At 37.1% G+C, this 26,253-nt stretch overlaps 1 protein-coding gene across 5 annotated transcripts in view; it reads right to left on the bottom strand.

Annotated features, from left to right (window-relative positions):
- DTNB (dystrobrevin beta) overlaps positions 1–26,253 on the bottom strand; it is a 344,903-nt gene that overhangs the window by 105,330 nt on the left and 213,320 nt on the right. For all 5 annotated transcript variants that reach the window (XM_027850435.1, XM_027850436.1, XM_027850434.1 and 2 more), the window contains 2 exons: positions 14,806–14,895; positions 11,668–11,755 (listed from right to left, as the gene is read on the bottom strand). In XM_027850435.1, coding sequence (XP_027706236.1) covers positions 11,668–11,755; positions 14,806–14,895 — 178 coding nt within the window. The remainder of the gene's footprint in view (positions 1–11,667; positions 11,756–14,805; positions 14,896–26,253) is intronic.

Here is a 26,253-nt window from a genome sequence, read left to right as displayed (position 1 = left end):
ATTGTTAACCCTCACTCTGCCACATAACTCACTAATGAAAAACATGATGATGTAATGGGGACAAGCTAGAAGCATTTCCAATAAGATCGGGGGTGAAACAAGGATGTCCATTATCACCACTGTTGTTCAATAGTATACTGGAAACATTAGCTTTAGTAATGAGAGAAGAAAAATAAATTGAAGGTATTAGAATACGCAAAGAAGAAACCAAGCTATCACTCTTTGCAGATGATATGATGATATACTTAGAGAATCCTAGAGAATCAAGTAAAAAACTACTTGAAATAATAAACAACTTCAGCAAAGTTGCAGGCTATAAAATAAATCCACATAAATTGTCAGCATTTCTATATATTACCAACAAAGCTCAATAGCAAGAGATATAAAGAAAAATTCCATTTAAAGTTACTGTAGACATTACAAAATATTTAGGAGTCTACCTCCCAAAACAAACCCAGGAACTATATGAACACAATTACAAAACACTTTTCACACAAATGAAGTCAGATCTAAATAATTGGAAAAACATCAGTTGCTCATGGGTAGGCCAAGCTAATGTAATAAAAGTGACAATTCTACCTACATAAGCTAATTTGCTTATTCAGTGCCATACCAATCAAATTACCAAAAAACTATTTTATAGAGTTAGAAAAAATAATAACAAGATTCATTTGGAATAACAAAAGATCCAGAATATCAAGGGAACTAATGAAAAGAAATTCAGGGGAAGGTTGCCTAGCCATTCCAGATCTTAAATGGTATTATAAAGCAGCAATCATCAAAACTGCTTGGTACTGGCGAAGAAATAGAGTAGTAGATCAGTGGAATAGATTAAGTACACAAGACACAGTAGTCAATGACTATAGTAATCTATTATTTGATAAACCCAAAGACTCCAGCTTCTGAGATAAAAACTAACTCTTTGACAAAAACTGCTGGGAAAACTGAAAAAGAGTATGGCAGAAACTAGGCATAGATCAAAATCTCACACCATATACCAAAATAAAGTCAAAATGGGTCCATGATTTAGATATAAAGGCTGATACTGTAAGCAAACTGGGAGAGCAAGGAATAGTTTACCTATCAGATTTATGGAGAACAGAAGAATTCATGACCAAACAGGAGATAGAGAACATTATGAAAAGCAAAATGGATAATTTTGATTACATTAAATTGAAAAGTTTTTGCACAAACAAAGCCAATGCAACCAAGTTTAGAAGGAAGGTACAAAATTGGGAAAGAATTTTTACAACCAGTCTCTCTGATAAGGGCCTCATTTCTAAAATATACAAAGAATGAAGTCAAATCTATAAGAATACAAGTCATTCCCCAATTGATAAATGGTCAAAGGATATGAACAGGCAATTGTCAGATGAAGAAATTAAAGCCATCTATAGTCATATGAAAAAATGTTCTAAATCACTATTGATTAGAGAAATGAAAATCAAAAATAACTCTGAGGTACTACATCACACCTATCAGATTGGCCAACATAACAAAACAGGAAAATGATAAATGTTGGAGAAGATATGAAAAAAATTGGAACACTAATGTATTGTTGGTGTAGTTGCGAAATGATCCAACCATTTTGAAGAGCAATTTGGAACTATGCCCAAAGGGCTATAAAAATGTGCATACCCTTTGACCCAGCAATAGAACTTCTAGGGCTATATCCCAGAGAGATCATACAAATGGGAAAGGACCCATATGTACAAAAATATTTATAGCAGCTCTTTTTCTGGTGGCAAAGAATTGGAACTTGAGAGGATGCCCACCAATTGGGGAATGGCTGAACAAGTTGTGGTATATGAATGTCATGGAATGCTATTGTGCTATAAGAAATGATGAAGAGGCTGACTTCAGAAAAACCTGGAAAGACTTGTATGGTCTGATGCTGAGTGAAATGAGCAGAACCAGGAGAAGGGTGTACACAGTATCAGCCACGTTGTGATATGACTAATATTGATTGACTCAACCCTTCTCAGCAATATCAGGATCTAAGACACCTCCGAAGGCCTCGTGTTGGAAAATGCTATCCACATCCAAAGAAAGAAATATGGGGTTTGAATGCAGATCAAAGCATACTATTTGCTATTTTTTTTCTTCCGTTGTGTTTTGTTTCCTCTTTCTGGTGATTCCTCCTATTGGTTCTAATTCTTCCTTACAACATCACTAATGTGAAAATATGTTTAATAGGAATGTATATGTATAACCTACACCAGATTGTGTGCTGTCATGGGGAGGGAGGTGGGGAGGAAGAAAAATTTAAAACTTAAAAGCTTATGGAAGTGATTGTTGATAATTCAAAATAAATTAATTAAAAATTTAAAAAAAAGAAAAACATGATGAATTGGTTAGGGATTTCTGGGCTGCTCTGTCAATCAACACTGTTTCCTAAGAATGGAATATGCACTGGGTAATTCCTTTACCTGTGAGGACAGCTTAAAAGTCATTTACTTTTTGTCAGAAGTACCTGCATTCAAATAATGTTGTATAATTGTTCCTAGGGAGTAAAGAGTAACTGGAACATCATCAGAAGTCTACTCTAAAACATAATTAATATGTATCCTCTCCTTGGTAACTTTCTGCAGTTTCCTATGAATTAGCTTTTCTTTTGGCTTTTCTAAATCTGTGCATTTGCAGGGAGTAATAATGAAGGCTGTATCACAGAGTTTAGAAAACATCTGCTTGTTGGGCTTAAAAAAAGCACTGAGAAATAACAGGACCTGTGGCCTTTAGGTAAACATACCAGCATCAGGTATTTCTACACAAGTATTTCACCCCGTAGGGAGTGGAAGGACTCTCTAGAAGTCCTCACAGAATGCAGACATTGGTGAGACACTGTAAAATGACAAGATCTGTGTGCAGGTGTATACTTTCAAGATGCCCTACTTCCTTTTCCTTTGTTGTTGAGAGATATTTCCTGTCTGCCACTGGGGGTGACAGGTAGCCTAGGGCTCCTTGCCTGAAAAGTTTTGTTACTGACATCTCCTTTAACTCTGTCAAAGATGAAGTCCTTCTCCTGGTCAAAGTAAACCCTTTACTTGCACAAATCATCCCATTCCATCCTGTTTTCCAGAACATTCGCCCCTGAATCAATCCCATTCACTCATTAATATTCAATCTCTCCCTAGGCTGCTTCCCTATCTAAAAAACTCATGTCTCACTTATCCTCAAAAACCCCTCACCTGATCCACCCAATCCCACAAACTGTCGCCCTATATTTCTTCTCCCTTTTGTGGCTAAACTCCTTGACAAGGCTGTTTACAATTGGTGTCTTTACTTCCATTTCTCCTACTCTCTTCTAAACTCTGAAATCTGGCTTCTGACTTCATTGCTCAACTAAAATTGCTCTTTCCAAGTTACCAATAATCCTTAGTTGCCAAACATTCTCAACCTTCTCTTCTCCTTGATACTCTCTTCTCTCTAGGTTTTTTGTGATACTGCTTCCTCCTAGTTCTCTTCCTACCTGTTCGATTGCCCCCTTTCAGTCTTTTTTGCTGGATCTTCATCCAGGTCTCACTTGCTAAACATCTATAATATTTCTCATATATACTCCTCTCTTTTATGGTGCTACCACCCTTGTGCAGACCTTCATCACCTCATACCTAGACTACTATAATAGCCTGCTAGTTGGTCTCCTTGGCTCAAGTCTCTTCTCATTTGTCCATCCTTTATTCAGGTGTAAAAATGGATCTTCCTTAAGAACAAAGCTGTCTGTTTCTCCCTCCTTCCCTCCCTTCCTCTCTCTCTCTCACACTCACACACACACACACACACACACACACACTTCAGTAGACTCCAGTGGCTCTTGATTATCCCTACAATCAAATACAAAATCCTCTGTTTGGCTTTTAAAGCCCTTCATAACTTGGTCCCCTACTTTCCCATTCTTCTTTCCCCTTACTCATCTCCAAGTATATAATCCATTGATACTGGTGGCCATGCTGTCTCTCTCAGACAACACACTGACACAATATCTTCTTATTCTGGGCATTTTCACTGGCTGTGACCTGTGCCTGGAATTCTCTCCTTCTTCATTGCAGCATTTCCTGCCTTCCTCCAAATCCTACCAAAAATCTCACCTTTTACAAGAAGTCTTTCCTGAGCCACCTTAATACTACCTTCCCTCTTTTTATTATCTCTAATTTATCCTGCACACACACACACACACACACACACACACACACACACACACAGGGCTACTGTTGTTGACAACTCAGGAGTGTGATCAAATCAAGTCAAGTCAGCAAGTATATACATATATATGTATAGTTTGTACACAGTTATTTGGATGTTGTCTCCCCTATTAGACTGTGTTGTATCCCCAAAGTGTTGTATCCCTTTTAATACAGTGTGTCTAGCACATAACTGGTGCTTAATAAATGTTCGCTGACCGATTTGATCAGACTCCTGAGTTGCCAACAATAGTAGTCCCACACCTTTACCTCAGAGAAGTCCAAGTCAGTACTGAAATCAGTATGTTGAGCTGAACTAACAAGGACCAGAGTACAAAGGTAAGGAGGAAACAGTGGCCAGGAACTCACAGATTTTGAAAATCCCTATTAGGTGGTGAGCTTGATCAATAAAGCAAACATTTAATAAGGGCCTATTATGTGGCAGACACAGTGATAGGTGCTGAGAATACAAAGAAAAACAAAACTGTCCTTACCCTCAAGTTCCTTCTCTAGAGAGATAACTACAAAATAAATTCATAAGACTAAACAGATACAGAGTAATTGAGAAGGTACTAGAAGCAGCAGATCAGTATGGGGTAGAGGAATCAAGAAAGACCTGATGAAAGAAGTAGTATTTGAGCTAAGCTTTGAAGGAGACTAAAAATTCTAAGAGGCAAAGGGGAGGGGACGGGACATATGTTCCAACTGTTGCTAGTGCAACAGTTCAGGTCTGAGGTGACTGAGGTCTGAATTAGGATGGCAGCCATGTGGGTAGAGGGAAGGGAACAGCTGTGAGAAATGCTGTGGAAGCAGAATTGACAATATTCGGCAAGAGGTTAGGTATATGGAATGAGGGAAAATAAGATGGAACCTCAGCAACTACAAGAACAGTTATGGCCTTGACAGAAACAAGACAAATTTAGAAAAATGGTGGGTTTGGGTAGGTAGGACTTCTGTTATGAATATGTTGACTTTCTGGAAAAACTGATGAATAGTGAAGTGAATAGAACCAGGAGAATTTTGTACACAGCAACAGGAATATTATTTGATGAAGAACTGTGAATGACATCTATTCTCAGCAATACAATGATTCAAAACAATCCCAAAGGACTAATGATAAAGCATACTATCCACCTCCAGAAAAAGAACAGATATTGTTCAAATACAGACTGAAGCATGCTATTTTTTACTTTCTTTCATTTTTTCTTTTATTCAAGTCTTCTTGTATAAAATGACTAATAAGGAAATGTTTTGCATAATTGCACATGTATAAACTATATCTAATTGCTTACTGTCTCAGGGAGGTGACAGAGGAAGAAACAAGGGAGGGATAGAATTTGGAACTCAAAACTTTTTTAAAAATATTAAAAAAATTGTTTTAACATGTAATTGGAGGAAAACGAAATATACATTAAAAATTTTTAAAAGAAAAATAAAAATGAATATGTTGACTTTGAAACATCTATAGGACATCCAGTTTGAAATGTCTAACAAGTGGTTGGCAATTCGAGACCAAAGCTCATGAGTGAACTTAGGGCTCCAGATACATAGCTAGGAGTCATTTGGTCATCTGCATAAAAATGATAAATAAACCCACAGTAGCTGATGAGGTCACCAAGAGAGAAAATGTAGAGAGAAAAGGTAAGGGGGCCAGTACAATGTCATGGGATAAACCTACACACAATTAAGGGGTGGGGTATAGATGATTATACAGAAAAGGGCCATCAGATGGATAGGCAGAAATCCAAGAAAATGGTGTCACCAAAGTCTAATAATGGTAAAGTCCTAAAGAAGGGTCAAACAGGATGAAGATTGAGAAAAGGTCATATGAATTGGCAACTAAAGAGACCGCAGATTACTTTGGATAGAACAGTTTCAGTTGAGTGATGAAGATGGAAACCACATTGCAAGGGGATAAAGAAGTGAGAGGAGAAAAATATGGAATAATCCTAGATAGTCTTTTATAGGAATTTGGCTGTGAACAAAGACGAATAGCACTATAGCTTGAATAGATGGTATGGTCAAATGATGGTGTTTTAAGGAGTGAGGAAAGTTGGGTATGATTGTAGGTGGCACAGAATAAAGCAATACATAGCTTTCTTCCTCCCTTGTGTCTACTCTTGATAAGAGTTTAGACCCAGAGCTAAGTCCCAGGTCCTCGAAGACACCATTTATTCCTTTCCATGACCTGTAGTTATGGAATAACTTTCTGGAGATGGTTGTATAAAGAGACCAGACATGAACACTTGGTTGATTTTTTTTTAAATGAGTTTAAGTCAAACATTTGTTAATCATCTCCTATGTGAAGAGCAACATGCCAGACATAGAGAAATATAGAAAGTTTAAGACAGACACTATCCTGCCTTCATAGAGCTTACAGACTGGTTATGGGTATGATAAAAGAAATAATTGCTATCTAAAATACAACAATACTGTAGGGTCAGTGACTTCCATACAAGTCTTCCCTATTACAAATCATCTTTTTTTTTTTCATCAGCTCTCATTCCCATCACCTCTTATCACAGAATTAACATCAGCAGTTCTCTCATTTATCAGTCCATCTTTTTAATGATCCTTTACCAGGCATTTCAGTCACTATTAAGTAATTCACCTCAGAGGAGGAGCTAAAGCTTTCTGAATAACAAAGAATTTTGATAGAAGATTCACTAGAACTTATCTGTGTGAACCATATTCATATATGACTCAGTATCTGATCAAAGTTACATACTCTGCCACATCTTTTAGCATCTATTAGCTTTTTCCACATTGGAAAAGCTTTATATAACATGACTTGGTTTATTCAAGACTTTTTCATACCAAAACAGTAAACATGAGGTCAAAGAATATGAATATTATAGACTCAACATTTTAATTGTTTTTATTATGAAAATTTTTAGAAGATGAAGCTTAGAACTGGATCATTTGATTTTTCTCTTCTAGTTTCCTCCCAGTTCTAACTTCCTCCATCACTTAATGGCCAGCATTCTCTCAAACCAGAAGTTGGGTTCAACACATTCAAACCTCAGTTCAATCTTCTTTATGGTCTTGGCCTTTTTTTTTTTTCAGGGAAATTGGCTTTGTCTAACGATGAGAGGGGCTGTGCTTCTGGTCATAGTACCCTTTTCTCCAAGCATATTTGACATTTCTTACACTGTATAGTTTTTGTGAAGGTGGTACTTGTCACACTTGCAATAAGTTTTATGGTTTGGGGGAGGTTTATCATGATTACAACACACTGTTATCTAGAAAAGGATCCATTTCTTTTCTACTTTCTACAATCTCCAGTAAATTAGGTGGCCATAGTAAACTAAGTCATTGCATTCTATGAATGTGAGAGGTTATTCAGAAAGAAAGGTTACAGATGTAGGATTAGATGGAGCCTTAGGTTTTTTCATTTAAAAAAAATTCTGAGCAATACAAGGTGTCCCCCCAAACTCTTAATGACATTTTAAGCTATGAAAGCTCAATACATTCTGTATTTAATTATCCTCTAGTCTAAATGTAGAACCCAGCCAGTATGGAGTTTAACTATACAGTTGCCTGGAGCTACATCATTTGGTGACATGAGAGGCTTCTAAGCACATGTGCACCAAAGGGACACTGATGAGAGAAACCATTTGGTTGGTAGTTTGTGTACTGTACCACCTGGTGGATAACTCAGATATAACATGTCTTTATCACTGGCCAATTATGACAGATAGATACTCTTTGTGTAAATTTAAGAAAGGATCGACATGTAGTTATTAAGCACTTACCATGTGGCAGGCACTGTGCTAAGCACTTTACAAATATCTCATTTGATTCTTACAACAACTCTGGAAGGTAGGTCTATTTTATAATTAAGGAAACTGAGACAGACTTGTCAAAGGTCACACAGCTAATAAGTGTTTGAGGCTAGAATTTAACTCAGGTTTTTCTTTCTCCAGGTCCAGTGCACCATATATTATGGTCAGTGGACCATTTACACCAATGTCCCAAGTATAACACAGGTATTCAATAAGGGTCACATGTAGCTTATGCCCTTGTCATATATTTCCTTAAACAGTGTCAATTCTTCTAAGCAAGCAATAGATTTCTTGAATAATATCTTTATTCAAATGATAGCAGCCTGAAGAAATTACCAAAGTAGAGGAACTGAGGTGTGTGTGTGCATGTGTGCGCGTGCATGTGCATGCATAGACATATATATAATTCTCCATATGTATAACTATAATTTCTATACATACATATACATGTGTGTATATAAATATATACATATATATATGTATATACACATACACACACATATATTCCTGTCCATATCTAGAAAGGAGAACCAGTTACAATAAACTAAAGTAGATACAAGTATGGAGATGGAAAGAGTTCATAATCAAATCAAATAAGGGATGGACACAATCACAGATGATAAAATGAACAATTTTGGTTAGACAAAATTAAAAAGTTTTGCACAAATAAAATCAATGTAGTTCAAATTAGAAGGGAAACAGTTAACTGGGGGAAAACTTTAAAACTTTTAAGTTTCTCTGATAAAGGTTTTATATCCAAAAAACATATGGAACTGATTCAAATTTATAAAACAAAAGCCATTCCACAACAGATAAATGGTGAAAAAATATGAACAGGGAGTTTTCAAAGAAAGAAACGCAAGATATCTACAATCATATAAAAATGCTCCAAATAGGGGCAGCTAGGTGGTGCAGTGGATAGAACAACAGCCCTGGAGTCAGGAGGACCTGAGTTCAAATCCAACCTCAGACACATAACGCTTACTAGCTGTGGGACCTTGGGCAAGTCACTTAACCCCAACTGCCTCACCAAAAAACAAAACAAAACAAAAAAAAGCTCCAAGTAACTAATAATAAGAAATGCAAATTAAAACAACTTTGAGGTTTCACTTCATGCCCACCAGATCAGTAAAGTTGACAAAAAGAAAGAAAATGACAATTGTTGGAAGGTCTATCTGAAAATACACACATTAAATGTACTGTTGATGTACTGTAAATTGACCCTGCCATTCTGCAAAGCAATTTGGAACCATGGCCAAAAATTTACTACTGTATATACATTTTGACCCAGTGATACAATTAAGTAGGCATTTATTCCAAAGAGATCAGAGAAAGAGGAAAGGAACTCATCTGTATAAAACTATTTATAGCAGAGTAGTGGCACAGAACTGGAAACTATCAGTTTGGGAATGGCTGAACAAATGTTATCTGAATATAGTAGAATACTTGTGCCATAAGAAATGACAAAAAGGAGGGTTTTACAGAAAAGTAGGAAGACTTGTGTGAAGTGAACAGAACCAGGAGAACAATTTATATTATAATGAGTGTTATAGTAAAGATGCACAACTGAAAAAGACCTAGGAACTCTCATCAATGCAACAACCAACCACAGTTCCAGAGGACTGATGATGAAGTATGATACTCATTTTCTAAAAGACTCAAGTTGGAGAATAAGATATAAGTTTTCAGACATGGCCAATAAGGGGATTTGTTTTGTTATATCATGCACATTTGTTGCATGAGTCTGTTTGTTTTTTTCACCCTGTGGGGATAGGGTGGTTCTCCAAAAAAGGAAAACATAAAGGAGGTAAAGAGGTTTTTTTGATGATTTTTTTAAATGTACAAAAGAGAACAAAAGAAATTCTGGAAAGGACCACAGTTAAGAAGGACAGCTTTCCAAGTTACAAACTGAAATTATTATATATTCAAAAAGTAAAGCAAATTGTACATAATAGATTTCCAATTTCACATATAATTTTTTTTTCTGTTCTACTGTGTAATATACAAGTATTTGTTTTATTTGGTGTTTGTTAAATTTTAAAAAATCTAAAAAAGAGGAAATTGAATCCACAGGACCCTACTCATTGCTTAGACCTTTAAGGATTTAATTATTGTTAAAGAAGAAATTTGAGAAAGTCAAGCAACTGGATGATGTAAAGTACTTGTATTAGCTATAGAAATGTCTTGGTTTAATAAATTAAAGGAGTTCTCCAATTCCTTTCTAGCCAATAAACAGGTGTTAGCTGCCTACTAAGAGAAAAGACCTGGAGGTACAGAGATGAAAAATCATGTCATCTTTAACCTCAAGAACTTTATAATCTAATAGGACAAATTCTATACACAAACAATTACAATAAAAGTTAGAAAATTATTAAGTGCATAGGAGAGGTCAAACAGTAGTATGAGAGATTTTAAGGAGAGAAAGATTATTTCTAAATGGGAATCAGAACCAGATAATTTTTAAAAAGGCAGAGATGAAAATGAAAGAGGTGAACCTGGGATAGCCTACATACATGAATGAAGATAGGGGAGAGGAGGACAAGACCAGGGAACTTGAAGTATTCCAGAATTAAGGTACATTATATATGTTAAACATCTGCTTTTCAAAAAGAGGCTAGACCTTGTGAATTAATCACAGATTTGGAAAGTCTTCTAAAGGTGGCAATGGTCATAGAAAAACAAATTGACGATACTACTAAAAACTCAACATTATCACAAGATTTCATAGGACTGGAAGGAATGTAAGACATCATATATTCTAACCCACTCATTTTACATATGAGGAAACGAAGGCCCAGAGAAGTAAAATTATTTAGTCAATGCCTAATATTGCTATCTAATAACAGCTAATACCGTAAGTATAGTCAGTGCTTTATGTACAGTCAGTAGGTTGCTTGACTTAATTCAGACCCCTAAGGTCTAAGCACACAAGTAGTGAAAAGCGAAGACAGAGCTCAAGTCCAGCATTCTTTTCACTATGCCTCCCAGAGTAGCATAGGACCAAGCCATGGAAGGTTCATGCCCATGAATCATATAGTTAATACATCTGTATCGTGTTGGCAGAAAAAGGGTGTATTCTTTCTATCAAAGTCAAATGTCTTCTGTGCTCTCATTTACTTTCTATAATGAAACCAGAAGAAGTGTGACTATACGAGGGCTTCAGATTTAACTCATTAACCACCAACTTTCTCCTGCTTCCTCTCCTGGAGTTCTCGATATTCTGTTTTATTGTTTCTTTTTTACTAATAAGTTTACTTGTTGATTTCAAAATCAAATGTGTGAGGAGCATTAGCATTTCAAAGGATATTGAATTCCTAAGTGTTTATGTTAAAATAAAATAATTCTTCTCATTTATCTTTCCAGGTTAATTTTGAAAGTTATATGTTGAAATCATCATTATTATTATATGTATATATAATATGTATTCTATATATCTTCCACTTTGACCAATAAGTACAAGACCTTTTTTCCCCCGCATAATGTAAGCTATTAAAAAGTCCTCAAAGCTATCAAGTATACATATACTCTGGTACTCTTAAGAGAAAATCATTTTTGTTTGGGGGAAAGCAGGAACTCATTTCCAATTTGAGCTTTGTCAGTCTCCTCATTCCCTAGAAAACAAAAATTTAGAAAAGGGAGAAGGAAAGAGGGTAGAGGCAACCTAACACTGGTGTATGCTACTTAACAGTTCTCCATTTACTTACTATATTTCCTGCCTCTGCAGCTAGCCGGGCAGCATAACGGGCAATAAGTCTGTGTTCTTCATCTAGTCGGCTGGGGCTGTCCAGGACACTGCCAAAGAGATAAAAAGACAATAGATACCTATTAATTATGCCTCACCTTTTCTTTATTTTTGGAAAATTGGGGCATTTTTCTATAGAAGGAGGAAGGGAAATCCTTCTAAAACCAGGATGGTAATTTTAAAAAGAAGGTTCAGGTCACAGGTATTATCAGTCCTCTGAGTAAAAAAGGATTTATAGGGGTAAGAGGCTGAGTATTTAGGTCCCATTTAAAAAGTACTTTGGTTCCTTCTCACTTACACATTTTGCTGCGGCAATCAGTGGTGGAGCTGCAAGATTATGTCATTTTACAGAGAAAAGACCTACCACTTGTAAAAATTGAACAGAGATATTTTACCAAGATGTTGAGGAGGGCATCAAATCCCCAAAATAAGTGAGCTCTGAAAACACAGAAACCAAGGAGAAACTAAAACATCATGAAAAAAATGAGTATTAAGAAAAAGTAATAATTTGCCTTAAGCTAATGAATTTTTTCAGGGTCAACTTTTGAATCTCTACTGTTTTAAAACTGACATTTAACTCTGGCATTATATAGAATGCTTCCTGGGCAAAAAGTGAAGTAGGTATCCCTTGTTTTCTGTTTTTAACTTCCTTTTTCCTCTTTGAATCTTGGTTCTCTATGCCACAAGTACCCTCTCCTCCAACTCTAATGAGTCATTAATACCTTAATGTGAATTTGTTTAATGTATTCTTCCCAGAAATATGTTTAAAATTTTATTATTTTTGTTTCTATTCAATCACTTCCCCAAAATTTACCCAAAATGCCTTCCTATTAAAAGTGTTAAGCAAAGTTGCTTCAATCATATTACGATCCCCATTGTTTCATCCATGTAAGTGTTGTATGTCTTCGACTATTAAGGACTATGTCTATGGAATTACCTTTGTATAGCACTTAGCAAAGTGCTTGTCACACAACTTGGTGCTTAAAAATGGCTTTTGGATAAGGTTCCTTTTATGTCAGCCTTAGAAATGAACAATAATGACGGCTGGGCCTCTTTTCTTACTAGTTCATCAGAAGGGGTTAATACAGAGCTCTTTGACATCCGTTTGGGCTTGATAACTGGAAAAATTTTTTGCAAGAATCTACTTGTAGACAAAAGATACAAATCACAAGAAAATAAATCTTGATTAGGGACTCCATTTAAAAAGGGCCTACGAGGGTACATACTGGGGTCAATCCAATTCAGCTCAGGGTCCTACATATCCATACCCATGGTACGATAGTCAGGTACAGTACAGTAGACTAACCAAGGTTCAGAATAATGACTACAAGGTTATTGCAAGATAATTAACTGCCAAAGAAAAATGCAAGGATGCCCTCCCTTCTTTTCCCCTCTGATAGGAAGGAAAAAGAGAGAACCATTTATGTATTTTTTTGTTTTGTGAGTTGCCAGGACCAAGGCACTACCACCACCTGATGGCAGTTTATGATAATTGCTAATATAAAGTGATGGCAGAAGTCACTGTTGAAGAAAAGACTAAAAGTCAATAAGAAATATTCTGGACCAAACCAAAATTTAAAGACCTGGAAGAGAGAAAAATAATAATGTTTCAAAACAATCTTTGTACATGCCCAATATATTGAGATGAGAGATGTAGATAGTATATGTTGAGAAAATATCAAGAAGAGGATCCAGGGCATAAAAAAGTCAGGTTGCTGGCCTTTTGTGATTTGTCTTCACTCTTTCTAGATTCTTCCTATTCTAGTAACAGGACTTGGTCAATGTTGAACTCATTTGTCTTTGGATATCATTCAGAATCTAAAGTTGTTTCAGCAGTATTGTCCAAGAGATTAATCATAACTAATGAGGAAACAGTGGGTAATTTAATTTTCTGATTAACTGAGCATTGGTTTAAAAAAAATCTGTTTTGTTTCAACTTTTGTTCTAAAATGCAGTAGTTCACTTTATTGCCTTAAGCAAATAACATAAGTAAAATTGCATTTTTCTTTGACAATTAAGTCTCTTGCAATAACCTTGTAGTCATTATTCTGTTTTGGGAGGAGACAGGAAGTTTTTCTATTCTATTGCACAGGGTTTCCTCTTTTTATAATACTACATAGTAACTTGAGGGCCTTCTAGAAAGTATCATATTGAATTCTTGGTCTTGTTTCTTGGACACAACACCTCAAGAAGAGATGAATTCCCATATTGCTTTTGGCCAGCAGATTCTTGCTCATGTACTCTGTATTCTCTAGCCACCAAAGTTAAAGACCCTGGCAAAAACCTTCACAAATCTTCCTGAGTTAAGCAGCAGCCTCAGGCCAGCCTTCTAGAATTCTGCAATTACATTGGACCAATGGGTAGCAAGGATTCAGTCCTCCCCAGGGAGTATAGTGAGATCTTCTTTTCAGTAAGCATAAAGTTTGGTTCAGAGATCACAGTGGATATTTCCTAGATAAGTAAAATAATAATAGTTGAAATTTACATAGCAATTTATTGTTTAAAAAGCACTTCCTCACAATAACCCTGTGAGGTAGGTAATGTAGATACTTTCAGAATAGGAAACTGAGGCTTAGAGAGATGAAATTACATGCCCAATATCACATAGAAAATAAATGGCAGGGCTGCAATTTCAATCTATGTTTGCAGACTCCAAATCCAGGGCTCTTTCCACTATAACATAGATACTTCTTTGCGTCACAACCATCAAAGATCAAGTCATACTTTACTCCTAAAGATATGGGAAAGATCCCCTAAATTTTATGAAACTTTAGGGATAGGTAAAAGGACAAAAATCAGGGGAACAGATTGCTTCTATGAGACAAAATGAAATACTATGAGAAGGCATTATGTAGAACTAACTCTTTGCATCTCGAAACTTGTGTGTCATCTTATTAGGCAAAGTTGAGGAAAACAGGACAAAAATCTGGGGAAAGGCAGATGGGGGACTGCATGGTATGGTTTTTCTCAAGGATCCATGGTTTATTATTGATAAAGTTTCTTAGTAAAGGCCGCAGTGATTTGCTTTTTTAGTTGGCAATCCCAGGAAAAGAAAGACCTCCCTCCCCTTCATACGCCCAACTACTGTTCAAACACTGACCGTGCACAATGCTGTAGACGTGACACATATGAAGCTATCAGTGCATGCTCATCAGCCAAGTGACTGGGTATTTCCTGGCTATACTGTAACCTGGGAACAATGGAGGCAAAGACAGCAAGCATAACACAAACACACAAAGAGGGAGAAATAAACATGGATTAATATGGGCAAATGATAGGGAAAAAAATGGGAAAAATCATAAACCATAATGAGAAAAACAATTTTTAAAAGCACATTGCACAATGGTGACATTATTAGGATGGGACACTTCACAAATATGTCAAGTATATGTTAATTAGTTTGGCAGGCTGCACCTAATCATGAGAAGAGCCAATCTTACCAGGCTTTTCTAGAATTTTGGGCCCTGTAAAGGATATGCCTCCTAGGAAAAATCTGGCAGGAAAAGAAAGTTTAGCACTTAGAATGGTGTGGAGAATGGCTGTGTGTAAAACATAAGTAGAAATAATTCCTCTTCATTCAGGGAACAATCCAATTATAAAAGGATGGGGACCCATGATTACTATTGGTCACGTTGGGAAGAAAATGTTAGGAACTGTGAACCCTTCTGTGATTATACAGTTGGCTGGCTGCTAGCTTCCTGCCTTGACTGCTACCCCATCTAGTCTCTCTCAGGGAGATGAAGAAATACTCCTTTCTTCCCTATAAATTGTTCCACATACAACCACAGACACATTCAAATGCACACAAGATAGAGTGGAAAGGGGGTAAATTAATTCTACTATAAGATAAGAAAATCATGGAGAACTACCCTCAGTTGTATGATATTCAATGAATCAACATTAAACATCTACAGTATCACCAAAATTGCACTAGGTGTTGGGGGGAATACAAAGACAAAAAGGAGATAGTCTTTGGTCAAAGAAACTAACACTCTACTGGTGAAGACAACATTGACATGTAGGAAAGGACAGAATACAAGCTAATTTTGTTTGGAGGAAGGCCCCAGTATTTGGGGAGGGGGTGAGGATAGGAAATTCCTCATGCAAGAGATGGTACCTAAGCTGAACTTTGAAGGAAGTTGGGGATTCTAAGAGATGGGGATGAGAAAGTAATACATTCCAGGGGTGGGGGACAATTTCTGCAAAGGCATTGAGAGGGAGATGGAGTGTCCTGGGTGAGAACAACAAGACAGCCAAGTTGGCTGGACTTTAGAGTATGTGAAGGGGTGTGATGTATAATAAAGCTAGAAGGGTAGGCCTGTGGAGGAAAATTTGGGCAAAATTATAATGGTGTCAACACTGGAGTAGGATGGTGAGAAAATTTAGAAGGGAGACAATAAGCAAACAAATATATGCTAACAAGCTATATATAGGAAAATAAGAAATAATGAAAAGAGAGAAGGTATTAGAATTAAGAAGGGTTGGCAAAGGTTTCCTATAGAAAATGGGAATTTAGTTGGTACTTGAAGGCAGTAAGGGAAGCCAGTAGGTAGAGATGAGGAGGAAGGATATTCTAGGTAAGGAGGAGAGTCAGAGAAAATGCTTGGAGCCAAGAGATGGAGCATCTTGTTAAAGGAACAACAAGGAGGCCATTATAACTGGATCAAAAAATATGTGAAGGAGAGTAAGTTCTAAGAAAACTGGAAAGGTGTGTGGGTGTGGGTGTCTGGGGTGTAGGGTGCAGTAGATTATGCAGGGTTCTGAATGCCAAATACAGGTTATATTTGATCCTGAAGGCAATAGGAAGCCACTGGAGTTTATTAAGTAGAGGGCTGATATGGTCGGACCTGAATTTTAAGAAAATCACTTTGGCAGTTGAATGGAGGATGTACTGGAGTGGGAAGAGAATTGAAGCAGGCAGACCCACCAGCAGGCTATTGTGATAGTCCAACAATGAATTAATGAGGACCTGCACCAATGTAGCGGTGTTTTCAAAGGAAAGAAGGGGGTATATCTGAATGCTGAATTGTTTGGTCCAGTAAGTAACAGGAGGTAGAAAAGGGGATAAATATAGGTTTCCCTTCAAGAAAGGCTTTCTGGAATCAACTTTAAAGAATTTGGATAAATGTAATGAAGGCTACAATAAGAGGTGAAATAAATCCATAAAAGGGTAATTAAAGGGAAGAACTTGAACAGTCATGGTTCATAGAACAATTCATGGTTTGTGTTCACTTTACCTCAACACTCTAGCCAGGGAGAGTAGGGTAAGGAGAAGAGCTAAGAAACACAACAAAAGTAAAACGGAAATTGAGCTCGGTTAGGAGGTTGTGGAAAGTCTCTGGGAAGATATAGATTCTAGTAATACTTTACCTAAGATTTATAGAGACTTATTTTATATATTCCTCTACAGACAAAGGTTGTCTTCCCTGTAGAATGTAAGCTCCAAACAAACAGAGCAGAACCTGTTCCCATTGTATTCCAAATTCCTAGCACAACGCCTGGTACAAATAGGCACTTAAAATGATTATTGACTGACTGAAGGGTAAGAAAGGGGCAAAGTTGCCCTGGCCAAAAATATAAGGTGAAGTTTACCTTTGGCTTTATCTTCTCTCCTTTCTACCCTCCTCCATTTCCTAATTTAACAAGTCTTAGCCCTGGGAAAGCCATTTTTGTTACCACTGTGGGGCGGGGGGGGGGGGGGTATCAGACCCAGGGGGAAGATCCTGTGAAATTAAATAAACTGGGCTGTCAGTATTTGGTGCCTCTTAAACTGTGGGTTGTGACCCCATGGCAACAGTAAAAGGTTTCTGAATGCATGATGACCGAAAATTAATTAAAAATCAAATGTGTAATGAATCCAAGGTGTTTCTGGCAGTGCTTACCCATGTTGCATGGTGCAACTTCACTGCAGCCTTGGTTCTGAGCACAAAGCATGCACATGCCCTCAGGCCACACAATGCCAACAAGGGGTCTAGAGTGGAAAAAGTTTAAGAAACCCTGGAAATGAACCACTCATTTATGACTATCCTTCGATGTTTGTAGAACACATACACACCATTGTTTTTTTCTGCTATACCATGATGAGATCATGTGGTCCAAGAGAGTGGCAGAACCAGATTAAAATGTAATTGGGAAATGTTTTAACACAATAAATAAAAATACAAAACAACGGAGATAAAGTTAATTTGTGGTTTTCTAAGTCAATATGTCACTTGTGGGGGTTTATTTCTATTTTAGTTTGACATTACAGATATAGCTCAACTTCCTCATTTTAGACATAAAAAAACAAGTTGAGAGAAGTGAAATGAGGACCCCAAGGTCACACAGCTAGTTACAGGTTCCCAGACATGTTCTGAGGTATTAATTGTGCTTCTCATATCCTACAGATTATCTTTTAGGCGTTCAGTCATCCTTCAGCCGTGTCCAACTCTTTGTGATTCCATTTGGGGTTTTCTTGGCAAAGATACTAGAATGGTTAGCCATTTCCTTCTCCAATTCATTTTACAGAGAAGAAAACTGAGGCAAACAGGGTTAAGTGACTTACCTAGGATCACACAACTAGTAAGTATCTGAAGCTGGATTTGAATTCAAGAAAATGAGTCTTCCTGATTCCAGGCCCAGCACTCTATACACTTCTCCACCTAGCTGCCACATTTTGCAGGTACTCAAAAATTTGATTTAGATTCTCCAAGGTCACTCAGCACAGTATGACTTAATTATGAATGAAACATGTACATATGCCTCAGTACATAGTGTAGAATTACATATAAAGCAATTTATATTGCTTCTACAGATAAAACTTGATTCAGAAAAATAGCAAAGAAGGCCACACAGTGAAAAGAATGTCACAGTATCTTTAAAATGGCAGCTTTAATACTTTAAGGACAATATAGAACAGAGGTGGGGAACCTGCTATAGAGAGATACATATAAATATTAGTAAGTTAGGTAAAGAACATTTCCAATACACAACAGGCCTCCTCATCATAATAATATACCATAAACTAAAGAGCCTTTCAGCTATAAAAATTAATTCCTGGACACAGATGCTGAAAGCATTTTAAAGTATACTTTATTTTCTTGAACCCATGGTTTTAAAAAGCTGCTGATTTTAGGCTTGTTCTCTCCCTACTTTTATGATCCTTTTATGATAGGAGTCACCAAGGAAGAAATTATTTTGACATTGTCCTCAATAAGAATAAGGTTTGCATTACTGGAAACTTCATTTATAGAGTCCAGTTAGTACCATTTCACTGTCAATGAAGGGCAGCAAAATTAGCTGCAACATAAACATGGGTTGGAAAAAAGTTGGATCAAAGTACATTCAGTTAGTTCTCCTTCCAGAAGAAATAAGATACCTGTTCTTTCTTCCTCTCTAGAGGCCCCAGTATCTATTCAATCAACAAAGCATTACACCTGCATGCCTAGGGCATTAGATGTACAAACAAAAGACCTTTTACACAGAGCAAGGTACAGGCAACTGTAGAGGAGTTTCATAAGATCTTCACAGTAACTGACATCAGTAACTAACTATTTTAGCAGGGCATTATACTCTTCTCCCCAAACAAAGAACATTTCAAGGCTATGTTCAAAGGACGTTAAAAATTCATGAGCACCATTTGGACAATGGTTTAGACAGAAGTGGTCCTGTCATGTGAAATGTCTGTAATGCCAAACAGGTTTAGGTCTTTAGTTATCATCAAACAGGGCTGGGTTAGGTCAAGTGGTTGGAGAAAAACGTGTATTAAGCGTTGGCTCAAAAAAGTGAAGATCAAGTTTGCAAAGAAAGCAAAAACAAACCTTTCCAATCATAGATTGTACCCTTAATTTCTATTTTATTTATATAATATTATATAGAATATATTAACATATTATATTCTATATAATATATAATGTAGTAATTTATAATATAAATTATAATAATATAACTTGTGCCCTAATTCTTTTTGACAAGTCCATGTTACACAAAATGCCAAGCTAGTTGTTGATGTGCAATACCCTGCTAAAATAACTAGCTCATTTTAAGCCTAGGGGTTGATAGAATGGCCCCCAAGGTCCACATGCTTCCCTCCTCTTCAGCTTTAGGAAGTTATGAGATGAAGTTATAAGTTTTGTCACAACTGCTCTGAGCCACCAGTTAAGAAAATTTTTAACTTTATATCAATCTCTTACTAACTCCCAGTCTCTTTGGTTGAGGCGAAAATTCAGTTTCCTGGAAAATTTTGGGTAATAAAACAACAGATTGTTATAGTGTCTGTGGTCAGAAAGGCACAGGGAGGAGAAGTTGGGGGAAAACGTGACCTTTTCCTGGAACTTCACTCCATCAGGGTCTTCTGCACCAAGATGTCTGTGGGGCTGATGATTTTCCTCTATATTTCTCCTTTGGGTTATGACTCAGTTCTACTTTTGCTCTATAGCAGTTGGCTGGAGCACTCTTGGTCCAAACTCTTGAAATCTATCCCTCATCAACTCATTTGAGATAATCTCTGGGGTGTGACCAATTTTCCTTGGACTTTATGAACAGAGTTTTTGTGCAGTGTCACTATAGTTTGAAGGACGTGATTTTTTATTCTTTCTATATTTACTTTGCCCTCAGGTTCTAATATGTCTGGAAGGTTTTCAATTATGACTTCTTGAAATATATTGTACAGTCTTTTTTTAAATCATGTTTTTCATAGAGTTCAATGATTCTTAAAATATCTCTCCTTGGCCTATTTTACAGGTCTGTTGTTTTTTATATCATATACCTTATATTCTCTTCTATTATTTTAATTTTTTGATTTTGATCTAATATTTCTTACTGGCTCATACAGTCACTGATTTCTACTTGATCTATTTTAGTTTTCAGAAATTCCATTTAAGATAAAGGTTTGCCACTTTCTCTTCTAAGTTACTTACTCTACTTTTAAATCTTTCCTGAAGAGCTTTATTTTTTCTTTGCTTCATTTCTTCTAAATATCCATGTAGTACTTGTGAAAAATCCATTTTTCCTTTGAATGCCTGCTTCTTGTTGTTACGGAGTCAGATTTGCAATAATTTTTAATACAGTACCAGATGATGTTTTATCTGACTTTTTCATCTCTCCAGCTTCAGTTCCTGAATTGGGGCTTTGAGTCAGGGCCAGGTCATGTCCCCTGCTAGACCTCTGGGTGCAGCGATGGACTCTGCTTGGTCTCATCCCAGGTCACTCGTGCTCTTGCACTGATCTCTTCTACTACATTGGTTTGATCCTCTACATCTTTTGAGCTTCATAGCACTAGGTTTCAGGGCCCTCTCTGTCAGCTCTGGACAAAGTTTTAAGAATTTCAGAGCCCTAGGCCACAGATGTCCCAGTATGAATATTGCAGCACTGAGCTGGTCATTGCCAGTCAATGGTCCCTGAACCTGTGGTTTCCCAAGGAAGTCCTTTGCTCTCGCTGATCTTGGACACAGAGCCTTGAAGGCTACATATGCCTTGTCTTGGGTTGCTCTGAGAGGCCATGGAGCTAATCTGGCTGGGGGAGGGGAGCTCCTTCCTCTGGCCTGTGGCCTTTTGGCTGTTTGTGCTCTTCTGTGATAGAAGATATTACTGTAGTCTCTCATTGGATTTCTTGATTATTATTTGATCTGGTGCCAACTTCAAGGTTTTGCTGAAAGAGTTAAGTGGCAGCTGGACGGCCTACCTCCCATTCTAGCAACCATTTAGAATTCAATTACAATAGTTTAATTGAGAGGTGAAAAAGACCTGACGTAAAACTGTGGCTTTATCAGTGGGGAAAAAAAAGAGATGTTGTGGAGGTAGAAATGATAATACTTAGCATTTTATTGAATATATGGGGTAAGAGTAAGGAGTCAAAGATGACACCAAGGTTTGTAAGCCTGGGTGACTGAGAGGATAATGGTGCCCTTGACAATTCAAGGGTGGTGGGGTATCCAGGTGGCGCAGTAGATAGAGCACTGGCCCTGGATTCAGGAGGACCTGAGTTCAAATCCAGCCTCAGACACATAACACTTACTGGCTGTGTGACCCTGGGCAAGTCACTTAACCCCACTGCCTAGCCAAAAAACAAAACAAAACAAAAAACAAAACAAAACAAGACAATTCAAGGGTGGATGATTAAGTGGGAAACACTTTGAATTCTGTTTTGGACATGTTGAGTTTAAGATGCATATAGCATATACAATTCTAGAAGTCTGAGACTAGAGCTCAGGAGAAAAATTCAGGCTGAAAATGTACATCTGGGCATCATCCATAGTAATGATAACTGAATCCACTGGAAATGATGAAATCACCAAATGAGATAGGTTAGGTTTAAAAAAAGAAGGGTCTCAGAACAGAGCCCTGGGGGACACCCATTATCAGCAGACATGACTTCCATTGATACCGGGCTCTCTCAGACAAAGATACTCTACCAGTGCAATCTGGCACCTTCTCCACAACTTAGAGTCTTAGAGAATTGCCTAGACTCACAGAAGTAGGGAACCTATGGCCTTGAGGCCACATGTAGCCCTCTAGGTCCTCAAGTGTGGCCCTTTGACAGAACATTCCGTGAAGTTCGGATTCAGTCAAAGGGCCACACTTGAGGACCTAGAGGGCCATACGTGGCCTCGAGGCTACAGGTTCCTCACTCCTGGCCTAGAGCATTAAGAAGTTAATTGGTTTTCACCAGGATCATAAAACCAGTATGTGTTACAAGTGGGTCTTTAATCCAAGTGTTTCACACTGAGAGACCAGTACTCTATCTACTATACCACACTGCTAGCTTTATATTACTGCTAAATTCCACATCTCAGAATCACAGCACATGAAAACTGGAAAGACTTCCGTGGCCAATTAGGAACCTCCAGGATAATGCACCTGACAATTCAGCCTTTGCTCAAACATCTGCAGGGGGATGGAGCCCACCACCACCTGTTAAGGCAGTCCACTCTACCTCCTGTGTTAAGTCACTTTTCAGTCATGTCTGACTCTTCATGATCCCATTTGGGGCTCACTATATTCCCCAGTTGTTTTTTCATCAATCACCTTGTTAGCTGGACTAGAGGCCACACTTTTGGAGGACTTTCTCCCCCATAACTCATATGCTGGGGACTCATCGTCCTGTTTCAAGAGTGTCTCATACAGTATACTTTATTTCAGCCAGTTCAAGCCATGTCTCACTTTACTTCCTGTCCATCTTCTAGCTGGCTACCTCTCCACTGTGTGTGTTGCTACACTCCAGCTCTAGAACCACAATCAAATCAATGGTGTCATTGTTATTGGAAAAAGTGTGTCAGTCTATTCCACTATGGTTCTACTTACTATCCCTGTAACTTTCCAAACCAAGATATTCCTACCTAGCTACTACTCTCCTACATGTGTTGTCTATTCCTATAAGAATGTAAGCTCCTTAAGGGCAAAGACTGTCTTCATTTTAAAATTTGTATCCCCAGCATTTATGTATATGTATATATGTAGTAAGTACTTAATAAATGCTTTATCATTTATTCATTTGTATGACATGGTAATAAGGGCCTCTACCATCCTCATTACTCTCCTCTGGGCACTCTCTGGCTTCTCAAAGTCTTTCTTTAAGCACAGCACCCAAATTGAAAGTGTTCCAAATGATGACTTGGCAAGTGCAGGGTATAGTGTTGTGTTGTGTTGTGTTGCTCTATTATCTCCCCATTTCTGGAAGCTGTACCTCTCTTAATTCAGCTCAAGATCATATTAGTTTTTTTTGGCTGCCACAACACACTGCTGACTCATATTGAGATTCCAGTCCACTAAAACACCCCTATCTTTTTCAGAACAGCTTTAGTCTATCCATTCCTCCTCAATCTTACATTGTGGACCTGATTTTTTTTGTACTGAAGTACAAAACTTCATATTTACCTCTATTAAATTTCATCTTATTAAATTCAGGCCAATGCTCTAGGTCAGAGGTGTCAAACACACAGCCTGAAAATACAGCCCCTAACACTCAAGTACAGCCTGAATCAGATTAAAATGTAATTGGGAAATATTTAACAAAATAAATAAAAATATAATTAAAGTTAGATAACATTACATTTTGAAACTAAATTTAAAATGTGGCCCACAGGGATCCTTATGTACAGGTTAGTGGCCCCTGCTTCTACTTGAATTTGATATCACTGCTCTAGCCTGTAAAGATCACTTTAAATCCTGACTCTTCTACCCACTGTTGTTAGCTATCACTCCCATCTGTGTGTCATAGGCATATATACTACCTATGCTTTTATCCAATTCACTGATAAAAAATGTTAAGTAGAACATGGCCAAGCAGAGATAACTAGAACACTCCAGTAGAGACCTCTTGTCATGTTGACGTTGAACAATAAATGACTCTTTGAAAATGTTCATCTGACCCATCTAAATCCACCTAATTCTATTTCCGCCTAATCTAAATCTAAACAGTATGAGAAACTTTATCAAAAAGCCTCAGCTAAAATTTAGATAAGCTATATCCATGGCATTCATACAGTAGGTTTAGTAATCCTATCAAAGAAGGAAATGGGGCTAACCTGGCATGATATATTCTTGAGAAAGCCATGCTCATGAGTTTTGTAATTATGACTTCCCTTTCTATATGCTCCCCAAACAGCTTTATCACTGTTTAATCTAGAATTTTCCAGGGGATCAACCAAATACAATAGACTTTTTCTCCCCTAAAAATTAAAACATTTCCCTAGTCTTGTGGTACTTCTCCTGTTTTCCATCCTTCTTCAAGGATCACTGACAAGGATTTAACAATGACCTAAAGCAGTGGTATCAAACTCAAATAGAAATGGGGGCCACTAATCTATATGTTTGGATCCTTGCAGGTCACATATTGACTTGGTTTTAAAAAGTAAAATTATCTGTCATTGTATTTTTATTTGTTGAATATTTCCTAATTATATTTTAATCTGGGCTGGGCTGTACTCCAGAGAGTTGTGGACTGTATTTGGTCAATGGGCCATGTGTTTGACCATTCTGGTCTAAAGGTTTGCAAAGTACTTTACTCCCACAACTCTGCAAAGTTAAAGGTAAAAGAAGTATTTTTTAAATCCTCATTTTACAGATGAGGAAACTAGAACTCAGATAACTTTAGTGACCTTCTCATAGTAATAAATCTAGAATGTGTCAGAGTGGTGAATCAAACCCAAGGTAAGCACAAGTATTTTTACCCTTATTTTATAGATGAGAAAACTTAGGCAAAGAAAAGTTAAATGATCTGCTTATAGGAAAAGAACTAGAAAGTATAAGAGCTGAGAATTAAACACAAGCTCTTTGACTTCAGATCCAACGTTCTCTTCTGTTCACCACAGCTTTTAAGTTCAAGTACCTGTGCTTTAAATCCAAGCATCATGGGGCCATAAGTAAGCACTGACATCTGAAATAATATGGGTAAAAATGAATTATAAGTTCTCTCTTTAAAGGGCATAGAAAACAATTAAGATTCATAATTGTTGGGGCAGCTAGATGGCGCAGTGGATAGAGCACTGGCACTGGACTCAAGAGGACCTGAGTTCAAATCCCACATCAGACACTTATTAGCTGTGTGACCCTGGGTAAGTCAATTAACCTCGATTGCCTCAAAAAAATATTTATAATGATTAAGGACTAATTGGAAAGGTAATGAAGTCCTTTAAATATTGTTCTAAATTATGACTCTTAAAATGTCATCCATCTGATAGCAGAATAACCAAACTATAGTACCTAAGAAGCAGGATCATAGATTTAGAGCTGAAAGTGACCTTAGTAGACATCTAATCCAACCTTCTCATTGGAACTAAGTCCAGAGAAGTTACACAACTTGGCCAAGGTCATATAAGTAATGAGGGGAAAGGCTAGGATTCTAGAGCTGGAATTAGAACCAAAAATCCCTTACTTCAAACCCAGTGTCCTTTCTGCTACACCATGCTACTTCCCTACTATAAATAAACAATATAAATGGAACTAGCCTTACAAATTTACCTCTAAAAAAGTGATGCAAATACTACAAGGAAGATGTATATAAAATCTTTGGTGGCTAAAGCTGATACATGGCAATTTGCATATTGATCATAGTATCATATTTAGAGATAGAAATGACCTGGGAAATCATTCAGTCTAATATTAACGAGCAGAAATATCAAGGTTTGAACCTAAAATCCTTTGATTCCAAATTCTGTGTTAGGTCAACATAGAGTTATAGTATATGAATCTCTACCTTGCTTTGGTGAAAAGTATGGTTGGAGGAAATTGGGGAAAATGTTTACAGCAAGTTTCTCTGATAAAAGCCTCATTTCTCAAATATATAGGGAACTGAGCCAAATTTATAAAAATAAGAGCCATTCCCCAATTGATAGTCACATGAAAAAATGCTCTAAATCACTAATAATTAGAAAAATGCAAATTTAAACAACTACCTCATACCTATCAGATTGGCTAACATAACAGAAAAAAAAAGGACAAATGCTAGAGGGGTTGTGGAAAAAACAGATACATTAAGGCACTATTGGTAGAGTTGTAAGCTGTTCTGGCCAATTTGCAACTATGACCACAGAGCTATAAAACTGTGCGAACCCTCTGACCCAGCAATATT

Source organism: Vombatus ursinus, unplaced genomic scaffold, assembly GCF_900497805.2.
Source record: "Vombatus ursinus unplaced genomic scaffold, bare-nosed wombat genome assembly UNPS02009062.1, whole genome shotgun sequence".
NCBI classification, from domain to species: domain Eukaryota; kingdom Metazoa; phylum Chordata; class Mammalia; order Diprotodontia; family Vombatidae; genus Vombatus; species Vombatus ursinus.
The sequence above is the reverse complement of the archived record's forward strand: the minus strand, read 5'-3'. Positions and strand labels throughout refer to the sequence as shown.